The following is a 16,202-nucleotide window of genomic DNA, read 5'->3' as shown; positions in this document are numbered from 1 at the left end:
GCTGAGTCACCAGCGACACGTGCCCCGGGGCCCAGGGAGATGCCCAGTGCCTTGAACAGTCCCCTGGCTTAGGAAACGCAAGAGGAGAAATTTGGGCAAAGGGTTTCCCTTGGACTTGTTGAGGCACCTGAGGGGCGCCCAGGCAGAGAGGTCTGGGAGGCAGCTGGAGAAGGGAGCCGGAGCCAGGTGATTTGGGTGGTGCCGGGAGTCCTGCTGCCATGAGGTCGTCCACATTGAGTGTGACAGGGGAGGGGCACAAGGGTGGAGGCCGAGGGTGGTAGACAAGGAGGGACCAGTGCAGGGGACTGAGAAGGTACCATTAGGGGGAAAAATGAAACCAGATGACAACAGTGCCCAGAAAGGAGGGAGGATGGAGCTTTGAGGAGCGACACGAAATACTGCAGAGGCCAAGTTCAGAGGAGGCCTGAAACCTGCCCGGTGAGGACCTCGAGAACAGTGGGCAGACATGAGAACCGCGGAGAGAAGCCGACGGAGACTCCCTCCCAAGAGTATGGACTTACAAAGAAGAAAGAATCCATATCTCGAGAGAAGATAAAGGATAAAGAGCAGGGTTTCAGTGGCAGTGGATGTTCTCCTCAAAGGGGTGTGATGTGAGCTTGTCTATAAGCTGAAATCATGGAGCCTGTGCAGAAGCCAGATTACAGGCTTGATCGGTGGGTCCTTGGAGGGAGATGGAAGGCTCTAGAACCTTCAGGAAGGGGACCAGCAGCCTTTTTCTGTAAAGGACCAGAGAGTACATATTTTAGGCTTCTGCTGGGGTCTGTCTCAGCTCCTCACCTCTGCTGTTGGAGCACAAAAGTCATCATAGCTACTGGGAAAATGGGAGTTGAAGATGCAAGGAACTGGATGTAGACAGTCTGGATGTGAGACAGTGAGGGGAGGTCAGCACAGGGAAGGGGCTGCGGGATAGAAGAAGGTGGAAGAGACAGCATGGCAGGGGCATGGCTGAGAGCCAGAAGGTGCAGAGGCGCTGTCAGAAAAGGGCTGCAATTTCAGAATGGAATCTTGCAAGGAATAAAGTATAGAGAAAAAATGTACTTTGAGGCTTTCTCTCATAGGCATGTGTGTGGATGTGTGAACATAGGTCGCCCCCGACTTTTTACTACAAGAATTGTTGTTGTTTTTATCTAGTGGGAGGAGTCAACATTCAGTTTAATAGAAAAATGTCTGGAGTAAGAAAATGACATGTGTCTTCTGAGTGTTTTTGGCCATTTTCCTCATATTATCCTGCATCAGGTGGCGTATGTGTGTGCATGTATGTGTGTCTGTGTGTATATTTTTATGTATACATGTATGTACATGTATTTTTGTGTGTATGTGTGTATATGTGTATGTCCATGTATATTTGTATATATGCATACGTGGGGAGTGTATACATGCGTGTGTATGTGTATGTGTGTGACACTCTCACATCCTCTCCGGGGGGACAGCATCGGCTGATGCTTGGCCTCTAGCTTGGAATCCAGTTACCTTTCACTCCAGTGTGTTGGACTTCAGGGCACCCCATAACCTAAGGAGAATTTCCATTTCCTAGAAACCCAAGTTTTGTGGTATTGAAGTTATTGCTAAAAGCAGTGGAATCAGATTGACTGCCAAAAGAGTATTTGCTGGGTGAAAATGTCAGTGAAGCCTTGGTGGTTTTTTAAATTCAAAATTCACCCTGAATTTGGTATATTATTGATGGCAGTTAAAAGCAGACCACATCAGAGACGAGGTACACCATACCTTAGTTTGGACAATTTTTATATTAATAATCAAATCAAGGCCAGGCATAATGGCTCACACCTATAATCCCAGCACTTTGGGAGGCCGAGGTGGGAGGATTGCTTCAGTCCAGGAGTTCGAGGTCATTCTGGGCAACATAGCGAGACCCCTGTCTCTACCAAAAATTAAAAGTTAGCCGGGCTTGCTGGTGCTCACCTATAGTTCCAGCTACTTGGTTGGCTAAGGTGGGAGGGTCACTTGAGCCAGGGAGGTCGAGGCTGTAGGGAACTGTGATCACATCACCACACTCTAGCCTGGGTGACAGAGAAGACTGTGCCTGAAAAAAAAAAAGTCAGGTTTCTAAAAGGGAAGGAATGGGTGTTTCCTCTGTTATGACGGGGGTCCCTGGCTTAGGGGAGGCCCTGTCAGTGCAGCCTGCTCCAACCCTCTGAAGATTAGAACCTGTGACTTAGGGACCGACTGGGTGTCCACACTTCCCCATCCCCATTCCACTCTGCAAACAGCCCTTTCTCAGGCCAGTTGTCAAGGGCTTGGTTCTGATCCTTTTCTAGAGAAAGGAGGGTGAGTTTGGCTCCTGAGAAGAAAACAGGAACAGAAGCCCAATTCTTACGAAAAGAAAAAGGAATTTGAATTCTGAAGATACTTGATTTCCGAGAAGCTCGGAGCCAGCTCCAGTCCTTGAAAGCTCATTGCTACAAGAGAAAAAAAAAAAAAAACCGAAAGTGAGGAATGGCTTAGGCGTAGAGGGAACGATAGTTGCCCTCAGTGTGCTTTGAAGTCTGCTGCTCTGGAACGCATGGGTAGCCTTCAGAGGGTCCTGTTCTTTTATTTCAGACTCCTGGCCTGGCTGAATTGTCATGATTTTGTGTCCTGCCTACTCTCCTTTTTCATCTTCCCGTTCTCAACCTGTCTGTAGGCCTGTTTTAGTCAGGGGCTGTTTGTCCAGATGCCTTCTCAGATATCACACATCCATTTTGAACAGAGGTCCTTCTGCCTCCCCAGGGGACACTGGGGAATGTCTGGGGACATCTGTGGTTGTCACAACTGGGGGTGCTCTTGGCATGGAGTGGGTGGAGACCAGGGATGCTGCTCAGCGCCCTGCAGTGCTCGGGACAGCCCCAGCCCAGAGATGGATCCATCCCCAATGTTCGCAGTGCCAAGTGGGGACACCCACTGTCATCTTTGGTGATAATCAGGGCAGAGTAATAACTCTTGGCGCTGAGAACTAACTGGGTCCACAGGGAGTGATCCTGGTGCAAGAAAGGACGTGGTTCCACCATCAAGGAGGTTCAAGAATCCACTTTTCAGCAAGGAGATGGCTGTGTCTTCCCTGTGCGTGGGGCCAGGCCACACAAACCTGAATGGTGGGGACAGAATCTTAAAACACACATCACTTGCTGCGTAGACCTGGCCCTCCAGGAGAAGGAAATAGACGAGATTTTTCTGGGCAGCGTAATGACACTGCAAGTGTTAAGACAAGCACCAGGACAGAATCTGGGCTTTGAAGCGACCGGTATTCCTGAGAGCGCTCTGGACTTGTTCCTTCTTGTTCGGAGGGAGGAAATTAATTGCTTTCTTCGGGCAGATGAACTCTGGTACCATCTGGACGCCAGCGAGTACCAGGAGAGGAGGAGCTGATGGCTGGCGGAGGCCTTGTGCCTCCCAAACGCCAAGGCTCATTAGCCAATCAGAACGAAGGTAACTAAAACCACTCAGCTAACTCTGCCCCAATTATCACCGAAGATGACAAAACATTGTCTAAATACTGATCTGAACTATGTGAGGCAGGTGACAGCTCCATTTGGCATACGGAGGAACAGGAATAGAAGAGAGATTGCTTAAGGTCGCAGTGAGTCAGCGGCTCAGCCAGGAACCGGCCCAGAAATTGCTCTCAGCGCTTTCTGCATTTCCTTTCCTGACATTGCTGGTTACTAGGTGATGGGAGTATTTTTCTGTAAACAGAAGCCTCTTCCCTTTGTGCCCAGGCAGACTCATTCATCACGGCTGCAGTCCAAGGCTGCTTCTAGCTGCGTCTCTCCTGTGCCCCTCACATGAAGTCAGGAAGCCACGGGAGATGTTCCCACTGGCGCATTTGACTCAGCAGAGGCTCCAAAAGGTCAAGTGCGCATCTGGTTCACTTGAATGTTCGTTCAAGGTCAGATGCGCGTTTTGTGGATTCCAAAGGCTGGTGCCGGCCAAGGAGGGGAAATTGCGCGGCTGGTTCTGTGCTTTTCCCCTTTATTTCATGCCCGTCCTGATCTTGGACCAGATGGTAAATGAAACGTGCTTAGCTTATAAACAGCACTCCGGGCATGTTTCTGAGCCACGAGGGAGCTTTAGGCCAGCCAAACCCATCGGCCAAGCAGGGCCAGGCTGGATGACAGGTCATGTCTCGGCCCCTCCCCTTTATATTGGCTGTTCCAAGGCTCCTGTAACCCGGTCTAAGAGGACACAGGGGAAGGCAGTCAAAGAAAGACTGCCCAGGTCCTCGCCACAGGAAGAAAAACAGAAGAGAGGACAAAGGAACGTGAGAAAGCAAGGACGGTGGGGCAGTCACCAATGAGTCCAAGTTCCCACGGCAGATTCAGGTTCAGAGAAGAAGCATGGCCTCCACTCACTCACATCTGTCCTGTGCTGGATTGAGGGGTTCCCAAGCTGGGTACTGCAAAGGTACTCCACAGTGTGCTTCCCTGTGCCCTGTGGACTTTACATTGAATAGTACCCACACCCTCGGGGCCCTGCCCTCTCCCCCTCTCCGCTGCCCCCTCCTCTGCCAGGTGGAGGAGTTACTCAGGATCCAGCATCACCCCTTCTGGGAGGACCATGTGAGTTACTGCTGTCACCTGGAAGCACGGCCAGGACCACGAGCCGCTCCTTCTGCTGGGCGGACAGCTCATCGCTGGTGTCTTGTGTGTGTTTGTTTAACTCTTTATCACAGACGTTTCAAACATCCACAAAGTAAATACACAGTGCAATAAAACTTAATGAAGCCACCACCCTCTACAGGGTATCAGTGTCCTGCCATTCTTATAGCGCCTGGATACCCCTACCCACTCTCCATCCTCCTCTCCACCCTTATATTTTTACAGGCTTTGTTGTCGTCGTTAAAATTCACATATAGTAAGTGCACAAACCTTAGCTGGCTAATTTTAACAAATCGCAACTCCATGTAACCCCACACTGTATTATCATACAGAATGTGTCCATCTCACTGGAATGTCCCCTCCTGTCCCTTTCCAGTCACTCTCACCCGCCACCGCCCCCTGCCCGCTGTTATGATTTTTTTTTAACTTTAGTTTTAATCCACTCTACTCATCTACTCTTTTGGACTCAGCTTCTTTCACTCAGTGTAATGATTTTGAGATTCACTCATGCATTGTGAATTTTAGTAATTAATTCCTTTCTATTCATGAGTATTCCAGTAGTATTCCTCTATTAGCTTTTTAGCTATGCCCTTCTTTTCCATTTTTAGTGGTTGTTTTAGGGTTTTCAGTATGAATCTTTAAATCATCATAGTCTACAATTTCTCATCCACTCTCCTGATGAGGAAGATTTGGGTTATTTTTACTTCTTAGTGACTGAATCAAACTGCTATGAATAAGGCCGAGGCAGGCGGATCATTTGAGCCCAGGAGTTTGAGACCAGCCTGGGCAACATGGTGAAACCCTGTCTCTACCCAAAATACAAAAATTAGCTGGGTATGGTGCTGCACGCCTGTAGTCCCAGCTACTTAGGAGACTGAGGTGGGAGAATTGCTTCAGCCTGGGAGGTTGAGGATGCGGTGATCTGTGATTGTGCCACTGTACTTTAATCCTGAGTGAGACCCTGTCTCAAATACAAAAAAACCAACAAACAAAAAGCTGCTATGAACATGCTTATACAAGTTATTATTATTTTTTGAAGATATATGTTTTCATGTCTCTTGGATAAAAATAACTACAAGAGGAATTCTGGGCTAAAGGGCAGGTTTAACTTTCTAGAAAACTGCCAAACCTCTTTCCAATGTGGTTGTATCATTCGTATCTACACATGGGGATGTGTGAGAATTTTAGTTGCTCCATGTACCTACAACATTGGATGTTGTCAGACTTGTCAGCTTTAGCCATTCTAGTGAGTATTTAGCGATATCTTGATATAGTTTGAATTTGCATTTCCCTCGTGACTAACGAGGCTGAACACTATTCATGTACTTTTCAGCATCTGAATATCTTGCTTCGTGAAGTACCATTTTTTTTTTAAAGTTATTTGTCTTCTTATACTGAATTGTAGGAGTTTATATAGATAGATAGATAGATAGATTAGGATAAAAGCCCTTTATTAGATACATGTTTTGCAAATGTTTCTCCCAGACTGTGGCTTACCTATTCATATTCTTAGTAAAATATTTTAATGAGCAGAGGTTTCAAATTTTGGTGAAATCTAATTTCTCAAGTTTTTCTTTTATGCTTATTTACTTTGTGCATTCTAAGAAACCTTTGTCTAACCTCCTATATTCTCTCTGAGAAGTCTTATAGTTTTAGCTTTTATGTGTAAGTTTATGGTGTTTTTTTTTTTTTGAGATGGAGTCTCGCTCTGTCGCCCAGGCTGGAGTGCAGTGGCGCGATCTCGGCTCACTGCAAGCTCCGCCTCCCAGGTTCACGCCATTCTCCTGCCTCAGCCTCCCGAGTAGCTGGGACTACAGGCACCCGCCACCACGCCAGGCTAATTTTTTTGTATTTTTAGTAGAGATGGGGTTTCACAGTGTTAACCAGGATGGTCTCGATCTCCTGACCTCGTGATCTGCCCACCTCGGCCTCCCAAAGTGCTGGGATTATAGGCGTGAGCCACCGCACCTGGCCAAGTTTATGTTCTAACTTGAAATCATTTTTATGTATGATGTGAGGTAGGGGTCAAGATCCATTTATTTTCCCCAATATGGATATCCTGTTGATCCATCACCATTTGTTTAAAAGACTTTTCTTTCTCTGTTGAATTGCCTTGGCACCTTTGTCAAAATCCAGTTGAGGAAGAAAAGAGCTGAGGCTCCATTAGAAAAGAAAAAATCAATTGATAATCTGTGTGGGTTATGTTATTTATATATTGCTGAATTTGATTTATTAATATTTTAAATTATTTTTGCATATATGTGCATAAGAGGTATTAGTCTAAACACTTTTCTTGTAATATATTTGTCAAGTTTTGGTGTCAGGGTTTACTGACTTCATGAGTCATGAAGTATTCTTTTTTTTTATTTTCTGATGGCATTTGTGTAATAATTCCTTTTTCAGTATTTGATAGCATTCACCAGTGAAACTATATGTGCCTGAAGTTTTCTTTGTAGGGAAGTTTCCAATAACATATTCAATTTTTTTGTTATATGTATTACATTCACATTTTTTATTTCATCTGTGTCAGTTTTGTTATGTTGTGTGTTTTAAAAAAAGTGTTCATTTTATATGTTATTGAATTTATGGGCTAAAGTTGTTTGTAATAGTTCCCTATTATCATTTTGATTTCTGTAGAATCTCTAGTGATATATTTCATTTCATTCCTGATATTAGCAATTTGGGTTTTCTTTCCTTTCTTATTAGTCTTTCCTGGAGAAAGTTGTTAATTAACTTTTGTAAATACTTGCTTTTTTTTTTTTTTTTTTTTTTTGAGATGGAGTCTTGCTCTGTCACCCAGGCTGGAGTGCAGTAGTGCAATCTCAGCCCACTGCAACCTCTGCCTCCTGGGTTCAAGCAATTCTCCTACCTCAGCCTCCTGAGTAGCTGGAATTACAGGTGCCCACCACCACTCATGGCTCATTTTTGTATTTTTAGTATAGACGAGGTTTTGCCATGTTGGCCAGGCTGGTCTCGAACTCCTGACCTCAGGTGATCCACCCACCTCGGCCTCCCAAAGTGCTGGGATTACAGGCATGAGCCACCGTGCCTGGCCAAGACTTTTTTTTTTTTTTTTTTGAGACGGAGTCTCACTCTGTCGCCCAGGCTGGAGTGCAGTGGCTGGATCTCAGCTCACTGCAAGCTCCACCTCTCGGGTTTACACCATTCTCCTGCCTCAGCCTCCCGAGTAGCTGGGACTACAGGCGCCCGCCACCTCGCCTGGCTAGTTTTTTTGTATTTTTTTAGTAGAGATGGCGTTTCACCGTGTTAGCCAGGATGGTCTCGATCTCCTGACCTTGTGATCCGCCCGCCTCGGCCTCCCAAAGTGCTGGGATTACAGGCTTGAGCCACTGCACCCAGCCAAGACTTGCTTTTTTAAAGAACAGTTTTAGGTTCACAGCAAAATTGACAGGAAAATAAAGAGATTTCCCATATACCCCATACCTCCACACATGCACAGCCTCCCTCTTTATCACCATCGCCCACCAAAGTTGTACATATTTTACAACTGATGAAATCTGCATTAACACAGCATTCTCACCCAAAGTCCATAGTTTACTCGAGAGTTCACTCTTGGTGTTGTACATTCTATGGTTTGGACAAATATATAATGACATGTGTCCACCATTATAGTGCTATACAGAATAGTTCCACTGTCCTAAAAATCCTCTGTGCTCTGCCTACTCATCCCTCTCTCTGATCCCTGGCAACCACTGATCTTTTCATTGTCTCCATAGTTTTGCCTTTTCCAAAATGTTGTTTAATTAGAATCATACAGTATGTAGCATTTTCAGACTCGCTTCTTTCACTTCCTAGTATGTGTTTAAGTTTCTTCCATGTCTTTTCATGGCTTGATAACTCCTTTCTTTTTTTGAAAAAATTTCAGTTTTGAAGAAATACTGCTTTTGTTCATTTTCTCCATTGTTTGTGGAGTTTCTAATTTCATATTTCATTAAGTTTGTTCTTTATTGTTTTTTCTTCTTTTTTTTTTTTTTTTTTTTTTTGAGACGGAGTCTCACTCTGTCACCCAGGTTGGAGTGCAGTGGCGTGATCTCAGCTTACCTTAAGCTCTGCCTCCTGGGTTCACGCTGTTAAGTTTTCTAAATATTTGGCATTTTTCTAGCCTTCTTACTGATCTCTAATTTACTCCATTGTGGTCAAAGTGCATACATGCTCTGTTTAGTTATGGTATTTTAAAATGTATCGAGGCCTATTTTATGGCCCAGAACATGACCCATCATAGTGAATATTCCATATGCATTTGAAAATAATGTGCAGGTTTTGAATGTAGTGTTCTCTAAATGTCAATTACATCAATGTGGCTGATAATATAATTCAGATATTCTGTATCTTAGTAATATTTTTGCTTAGTTCTTCTAATTTTGATTCAGTAATCAAAGGATGTTTAAAATCTCCAACTATAATTGTTTATTTCCTCCTTTAGTTTTGTTAATTTTTACTTTATGTATTTTGGAGCTGTATTACTAGGTACATACACATCTGTAATCAATATGTCATCCTGATAAATTGATCATCTTATCATGATGAAATTTTATCTGCAGTAATATTCTTTGTCTTGTCAATGTCTCTAGTATTGCTAGTAATATTTCTCATCTCAGAGTCTGTTTTGTCTGATTATTATAGCCACTCCAGCTTTCTTAAGATCAGAGTTTGCACAGTGGATCTCTTTTCATTCTATTACTTTCAACCTATGTGTGCCTTTATTTTTAAGGAGGGTTTCTTTTAGGGAGCATATAATGGGAACTTGATTGTTACCCAGGCTGATCATTTCTGCCTTTCCATTCAAGAATTTAGTTTATTTACATTTAATATAATATTGATATATCTGGATTTAGCAAAGCAGTTCTGCCATTTGCTTTCTACTTGTGTCAACTGTTTTTTGTTTCTCTGTTCTTTATTTCTTGCCTTTATTTGGATAATCAAATATGTTAAGTAGGATTTCATTTGATTTCTCTATTAGCTTTTTAGCTATATCTTTTTGTATTTTCTTTTTGTTAGTGGTTGCTTCAGAGGTTACAATGTGCATTGATAATTTATCACAATTTACAGTTTACTTTAGGTAAAATACAAGAATCTTTTTTTTTTTGAGACGGAGTCTCGCTCTGTCACCCAGGCTGGAGTGCAGTGGCCGGATCTCAGCTCACCGCAAGCTCCGCCTCCCGGGTTCACGCCATTCTCCTGCCTCAGCCTCCCGAGTAGCTGGGACTATAGGCGCCCGCCACCTCGCCCGGCTAGTTTTTTGTATTTTTTAGTAGAGACGGGGTTTCACCGTGTTAGCCAGGATGGTCTCGATCTCCTGACCTCATGATCTGCCCGTCTCGGCCTCCCAAAGTGCTGGGATTACAGGCATGAGCCACCGCGCCCGGCCAATACAAGAATCTTGAATGTATAACTTAATTTGTCCCTATCCTCTGTGTTATAATTGTCATAGAGAACAACTACATATGATATAAACCCCACAATGGAGTGTTACAAAGTTTTTGTTAAATAGTTTTATGTATTTAAAATAAATTAAGAGAAGAAAAGGAAAAATACAGTTTTTTTTATAATTACTTGCATATTTATCATTTTAAGTGATATTTAACTCCTTCTAATAGATCCACATATACCATCTGATATTAATTCCTTTCATCCTGAAGAACTCCTTTAGCATTTCTCATAGTGTAGACAGAAAACTTCATCAGGTTTTGTTTACACAAAAAATGTCTTTATTCCACCTTCAGTTTTTAAAAATAGTTTTGCTGGAGATAGAATTATGGGCTGATAGGGTTTCCCGCCCAGCATATTAAAAATGTCATTCCGGCCAGGCGCGGTGGCTCACGCCTGTAATCCCAGCACTTTGGGAGGCCGAGACGGGCGGATCACGAGGTCAGGAGATCGAGACCATCCTGGCTAACACGGTGAAACCCCATCTCTACTAAAAAATACAAAAAACTAGCCGGGCGCGGTGGCGGGCGCCTGTAGTCCCAGCTACTCGGGAGGCTGAGGCAGGAGAATGGCGTGAACCCGGGAGGCGGAGCTTGCAGTGAGCTGAATTCCGGCCACTGCACTCCAGCCTGGGCGACAGAGCGAGACTCCGTCTCAAAAAAAATAAATAAATAAAAATAAAAAAATAAAAATGTCATTCCGTTGCCTTCTGGCTGCCATTGTTATTGGTGAGAAGTCAGTCATCATCCATGCCCTTGTTCTCTGAATATAATATGTAGTTTTTCTCTGACTGCTTTCAAGATTTTCTCTTTACTTCTTTTAACAGTTTAACCATGACATACCTATCCTGGCTTTCTTTGTATTCTTTTTAGGGTTTGTTGAGATTTTTGGACCTCTAAGTTGATATCCATCACCCAATGTAGAGATGTTTGGCCATTTTTCAATATTTTTTTTTCTTACATTCTTTTTGTCTTCTGGGACTCTGTTTACATATATATTAGACAGTGTGTTCTATCCATGTTTCTTCATATATTTTCTCCTCATTCTTCAGATTGGGTAAATGCTTTTTTTCTATCTTTAAGTTCACTAACTCTTTCCATTATCTCTGACCAGCTGTTGAGTGCATCTAGTTAAGTTTTTACTTCAGTTATTGCTCCACAATTTTTATTTGGTTCACTTTTTTTTTCTTAGATGGAGTCTCACTCTCACCCAGGCTGTAGTGCAGTGACGCGATCTTGGCTCACTGCAAGCTCCGCCTCCTGGGTTCACGCCATTCTCCTGCCTCAGCCTCCCAAGTAGCTTGGTACCACAGGTGCCCACCACCACGCCCGGCTAATTTTTTGTATTTTTAGTAGAGACGGGGTTTCACCGAGTTAGCCAGGATGGTCTCGATCTCCTGACCTTGTGATCCGCCCGTCTCGGCCTCCCAAAGTGTTGGGATTACAGGCATGAGCCACCGCGCCCGGCCTGGTTCACCTTTTATACTTTCTGTTTCTTGGTTGAGATTCCCATATGTTCATTCATTATGTATATAACTTCCTTTAAGTTCTTGAAGTTATTTTTAGTAGCTGCTTTAGTCCTTGTATGCTATCTATATCATCTGGATTATCTTGGGTTTGGTTATAATTAACTGCTTTTCTTTTTTCCTTTTATTTGTTACTCTTTCTCTTGAGTGTAGGTACACTTTCCTGTTTCTTTTCCTAGCTCATGATTTTTGCTGGGTCCTGGACATTGTTAATGATGTGTTATAGAATCTGTAGATTCAGCTGAGTTCCCCTGAAGGCAAGTGACTTGGCTAGATTCAAACTCTCCCTCCTGCAACAGGCAGCAGCTGAAGTCTTCACTTAATTTTTTTATCTTTGCCCTGCTGGTTTTTCCCCAAGATCCCTGGTATCTCCCCCACACCTTTGTGGTGTAGTTGCTTAGCCAAAGATTCAGGTGTATTTTGTAGGAAGATTTGGGGGCTCACCCCTTCTGTGGCTCTCTCTTTCAGAATCTCCACACCCCAGCATTCAGGACTCTGTCCTTTGACCCTTCAGGATAATGAGGCTGATGCTTTCTGGCACCCAAGCATTTGTGGATTGGGGCGTGCCCGCAGGCAAAAAGCCACAGACTCATTGGTCTGACCTATAAGACAGCACGTGGTAAATAGTGTGTTAAATTAGGGGAACAGGCTGGGCGCAGTGGCTCATGCCTGTAATCCCAGCACTTTGGGAGGCCGAGGCAGGCAGATCACCTGAGGTCAAGAGTTTGAGACCAGGCTGACCAACGTGGTGAAGCCCTGTCTCTATAAAAATACAAAAATTAGCCAGACATGATGGTGGGTGCCTGTAATCTCATCTATTCAGGGGGCTGAGGCGGGAGAATCACTTGAACCTGGGAGGCAGAGGTTGCAGTGAGCCAAGATCATGCCATTGCACTCCAGGCTGGGCGACAGAGCAAGACTTCATCTCAAAAAAATAATAATAATAATAATAAATAATAAAAATAAATTAGGGGAACACATTCATGTATAAATGCCTGTGATGTGGAATAACTTGCATTCTGGAAGGTGCATTCTGGCCATGGTGGACAGACTACGGTCTCACCATTAACACTCTCACGGCCTCTTCTTACTTAAATAAGATGTGGAGTTTGGAGCAAAATTATTTCCACCTGCGGAACAAGGACCTGGTCTTAGTCAAGTCAGCATTCTCGCTTTATCACTGGTGGACTCCTTTCACAAAGAGGTCTAGTCAAATCATCTCCTTCTAGTATCATTGACACTACCCACTTGGCTTCAGATGGGAACAGCATGGTGGATGGTGGGCAAATGACTGATTTAAACATTTAAAGGAAACTGTGAATACAAGCAGCTTCCAACAGAAAAATTCCAAAGGTCAGGTCTGTCAAACACAGAAAGAATGAGTTGAGGACTCAGGAAATACACTATGGGAAATTTACAATCTTTTGAAAGAATGGAAGGTAGGAGGTGCAGGCTGCGTAAGGTTTAGTTAACGCCCCAGCCAATCACCGTGTGGCTCTGGGGCCATCTAGTGGTGAGAAGTGAGTCAGACTCACACAGAACAGAAAAATCCCGAGGCACTAGCCATGGGTCTCTGGGTCGCACCAAGGGTATTCGGGAGGGGAACTGGGGGTGGGGTGGTGGTAGTCGGAGAATAGTCCCCAACAATACAGATGTGATTGATCCAGCACACTCGAATTCAAACACACACATCCCTTTCTGTTTTCCTTAGGTAAATTAGTTTAATCTATTATAAGTTTGGCTTTTCGTTTTTGTCTTTTGGGTTTTTTTTGAGACGGAGTCTCGCTCTGTCGCCCAGGCTGGAGTGCAGTGGCGCGATCTCGGCTCACTGCAAGCTCCGCCTCCCGGGTTCACGCCATTCTCCTGCCTCAGCCTCCCGAGTAGCTGAGACTACAGGCGCCCGCCACCTCGCCCAGCTAATTTTTTTATTTTTAGTAGAGACGGGGTTTCACCGGGTTAACCAGAATGGTCTCGATCTCCTGACCTCGTGATCCGCCCGCCTCGGCCTCCCAAAGTGCTGGGATTACAGGCGTGAGCCACCGCGCCCGGCTTTTCGTTTTTAAAAGGCTTAAATTTTTTTTTTCACTCGTTCTAAGAGATAAAAACTCTGGAGGTGATAGAGAAACAGAAAAGTTCTAGCAAATGTCTATTGTGTTCTATGTCATGTGCACCACGATGTATGCCTGAGGTTCAGTCCTCACTGCCCCAAGCAGGCAGGAGCCGTGGAGACCCCACATTGGGTGGGTGACATGCTCAGAGCTGGTGCCAGGACGGGGGACTGGTGTGCCAGATCACAAAGCCACCTCCCTACCCAAGTGTGTATACTTAACTATGTCTCAAATGCTCGACATAGCCGATTGTTTATTTAAAAGTGAAGACTGTTTGACTTTTAGCACTTTCATGGAACAAATTTATATTATCTGCCGCGATATTAAATGAGTCGTTTTATATAGAATTTTTAAACTACCTCTTTGAAAGATGTATGCCTCTGACAGCAAAGAAATACATGTTTATACTTTCTTGTGGGCAAAGATGGCTTTGAACAGAAGGCAGTTTTTACTTACTGCCAAAATCCGTGAGGGCTTTTATCCAGCCCAGGATAAAACGTACCATTTCTTTGCTCCCTCTGCGATCACCTTTTCTCTCGCTAGCCAGTGGTTCTCACGCTGTCCCCCAGGGGTCACTTGGCAATATCTGAACACATCTGTGATTGCCACAGCTTGGAGGGGGAGTGCTCCTGGCATGGAAGGGGTGGAGGCCAGGGAGGCTGCTCAGCACCCTGCAGTGCCCAGGATGGGCCTGCAATAGCAAAGAAGTATCCAGCTCAAATGTCAGTGGTGCCACAGTGGGGACACCCAGCCTTAGAGTATCTCCCATTGTCGTTTGGGGTGCAGTAGCTCCCCGGATGGCAGTCACCCACCCCGAGCTTTTGATTTGCTGGAGAAATGAGTAAACAATTGAGCCCTTCAAAATAGTTCAACCTGCTCAGACTTGGGCACAGAGCCGTTGTCCCGGCCTTCTGTTGAGGAATTCCTGCCATTGTGCGGTGACAGAGCTCTTTTTGGGGTTTATATTTGGAAAACTTTCTCTGGCCCCTCTCTCCTTGTGTGGGACAGTTGTGCAGGCTGCTCCCACAGCTCCTCACTTAGGCGGTACCGCCAGGGTCTCTGCCTTTCAACTTCGAAGAATGTAGCTGGTTACTCCTTCCCTCCCATGAACTTGTTAGTTGCCTCTTGGGGTTTCAGTGCTTGCAACCCTTGCCCACCCAATCTCTCTCCACCTTTCTTTAGACCTGAGCATGCAGAATTCCGAGGGTGGAGCGGATTCGCCAGCATCCGTGGCTCTGCGTCCCTCGGCGGCAGCCCCTCCTGTGCCAGCCTCCCCACAGGTAATGTGCGCCCGCCCGCCGCTCAGCCTCTCAGCAACAACAGGGTGGCCACAGCGTGGACGCGATCCCTTTGGGTTTGAAGGCTGCTCGGATCTGCAGAGAGAGAAATCTGTATTTTTCTGAATGGACTTCTCAGCCCCAATGCTGCTGCTGTTGAAATAGGCACAACTTCCTTGACTGTATTTGGCTTTTTCAATCTTTCTTAAAAAGATTCCATCAAGGAAATGATGTCACCAATGGAAAAGAAACCACTGCCCCAAATCTTACTTGGTCTCTTCTTAGCCTTCAGTAGAGGTTTTCTTGTACTTGGAAATGACTCTTTTACACAGAAGTGCCTTATTAAGAAGGCAGGCCGGGTGCGGTGGCTCGCACCTGTAATCCCAGCACTTTGGGAGGCTGAGACTGGCAGATTACTTGAGGCCAGGAGTTTGGGACCAACCTGGGCAACATAAACAGACTCTTTCTCTAAAAAAAAAAAAAAATAGCCAAGCGTGGTGGCCTGCACCTGTAGTCCCAGCTCCTTAGAAAGCTGAGATGGGAGGATTTCCTGAGCCTGAGAGATTGAGGCTGCAGTAAGCCATGATTGTGACACTGCATTCCAGCCTGGGTGATAGAGACCTTGTCTTTAAAAAATAAAAAATAAAAAAATTAGCCAGGCATAGTGGTGCACGTCCTGTGGTCCCAGCTACTGAGGAGGCTATGGTGGAAGGATTGCTTGAGCCCAGTGTGAGCTATAATCATAGCACTGCTCTCCAGCCTAACCGATAAAAAAAAGAAAAGAAAGGCCAGGCATGGTGGCTCATGCCTGTAATCCCAGCACTTTGGGAGGCCGAGGCGGGCAGATCACGAGGTCAGGAGATTGAGACCATCCTGGCAAACACGGTGAAACCCTGTCTCTACTAAAAATACAAAAAAAAAAAAAATTAGCTGGGCGTGGTGGTGGGCGCCTGTAGTCCCAGCTTCTAGGGAGGCTGAGGCAGGAGAATGGCATGAACCCGGGAGGCGGTGGAGCTTGTAGTGAGTGGAGATCGCGCCACTGCACTCCAGCCTGGGTGACAGAGCGAGACTCCGTCTTTAAAAAAAAAAAAAAAAAAGGCAAAAGATGAGTTAGAATTCTTTATTTATTTATTTATTTATTATTTTTTTGGAGATGGAGTCTCGCTCTGTTGCCCAGGCTGGAGTACAGTGGCACAATCTCCCAGGTTCAAGCGATTCTTCTGTCTTAGCCTCC

At 45.0% G+C, this 16,202-nt stretch overlaps 1 protein-coding gene across 35 annotated transcripts in view; it reads left to right on the top strand.

Moving 5' to 3' along the window:
* The window catches only part of RFX2 (regulatory factor X2), a 205,281-nt gene that overhangs the window by 128,833 nt on the left and 60,246 nt on the right, over positions 1 to 16,202 (top strand). For 31 of the 35 annotated variants that reach the window (XM_077979404.1, XM_077979405.1, XM_077979406.1 and 28 more), the window contains one exon: positions 14,874 to 14,971. The exons of the other annotated variants lie outside the window; for them this stretch is intronic. In XM_077979404.1, coding sequence (XP_077835530.1) covers positions 14,882 to 14,971 — 90 coding nt within the window. In that variant the 5' untranslated portion in view covers positions 14,874 to 14,881. The remainder of the gene's footprint in view (positions 1 to 14,873; positions 14,972 to 16,202) is intronic. 35 annotated transcript variants of the gene reach the window in all.

Source organism: Macaca mulatta, chromosome 19, assembly GCF_049350105.2.
Source record: "Macaca mulatta isolate MMU2019108-1 chromosome 19, T2T-MMU8v2.0, whole genome shotgun sequence".
In the NCBI taxonomy this organism is placed as follows: Eukaryota; Metazoa; Chordata; class Mammalia; order Primates; family Cercopithecidae; genus Macaca; species Macaca mulatta.
This window is presented reverse-complemented; position numbering and strand designations above follow the sequence as displayed.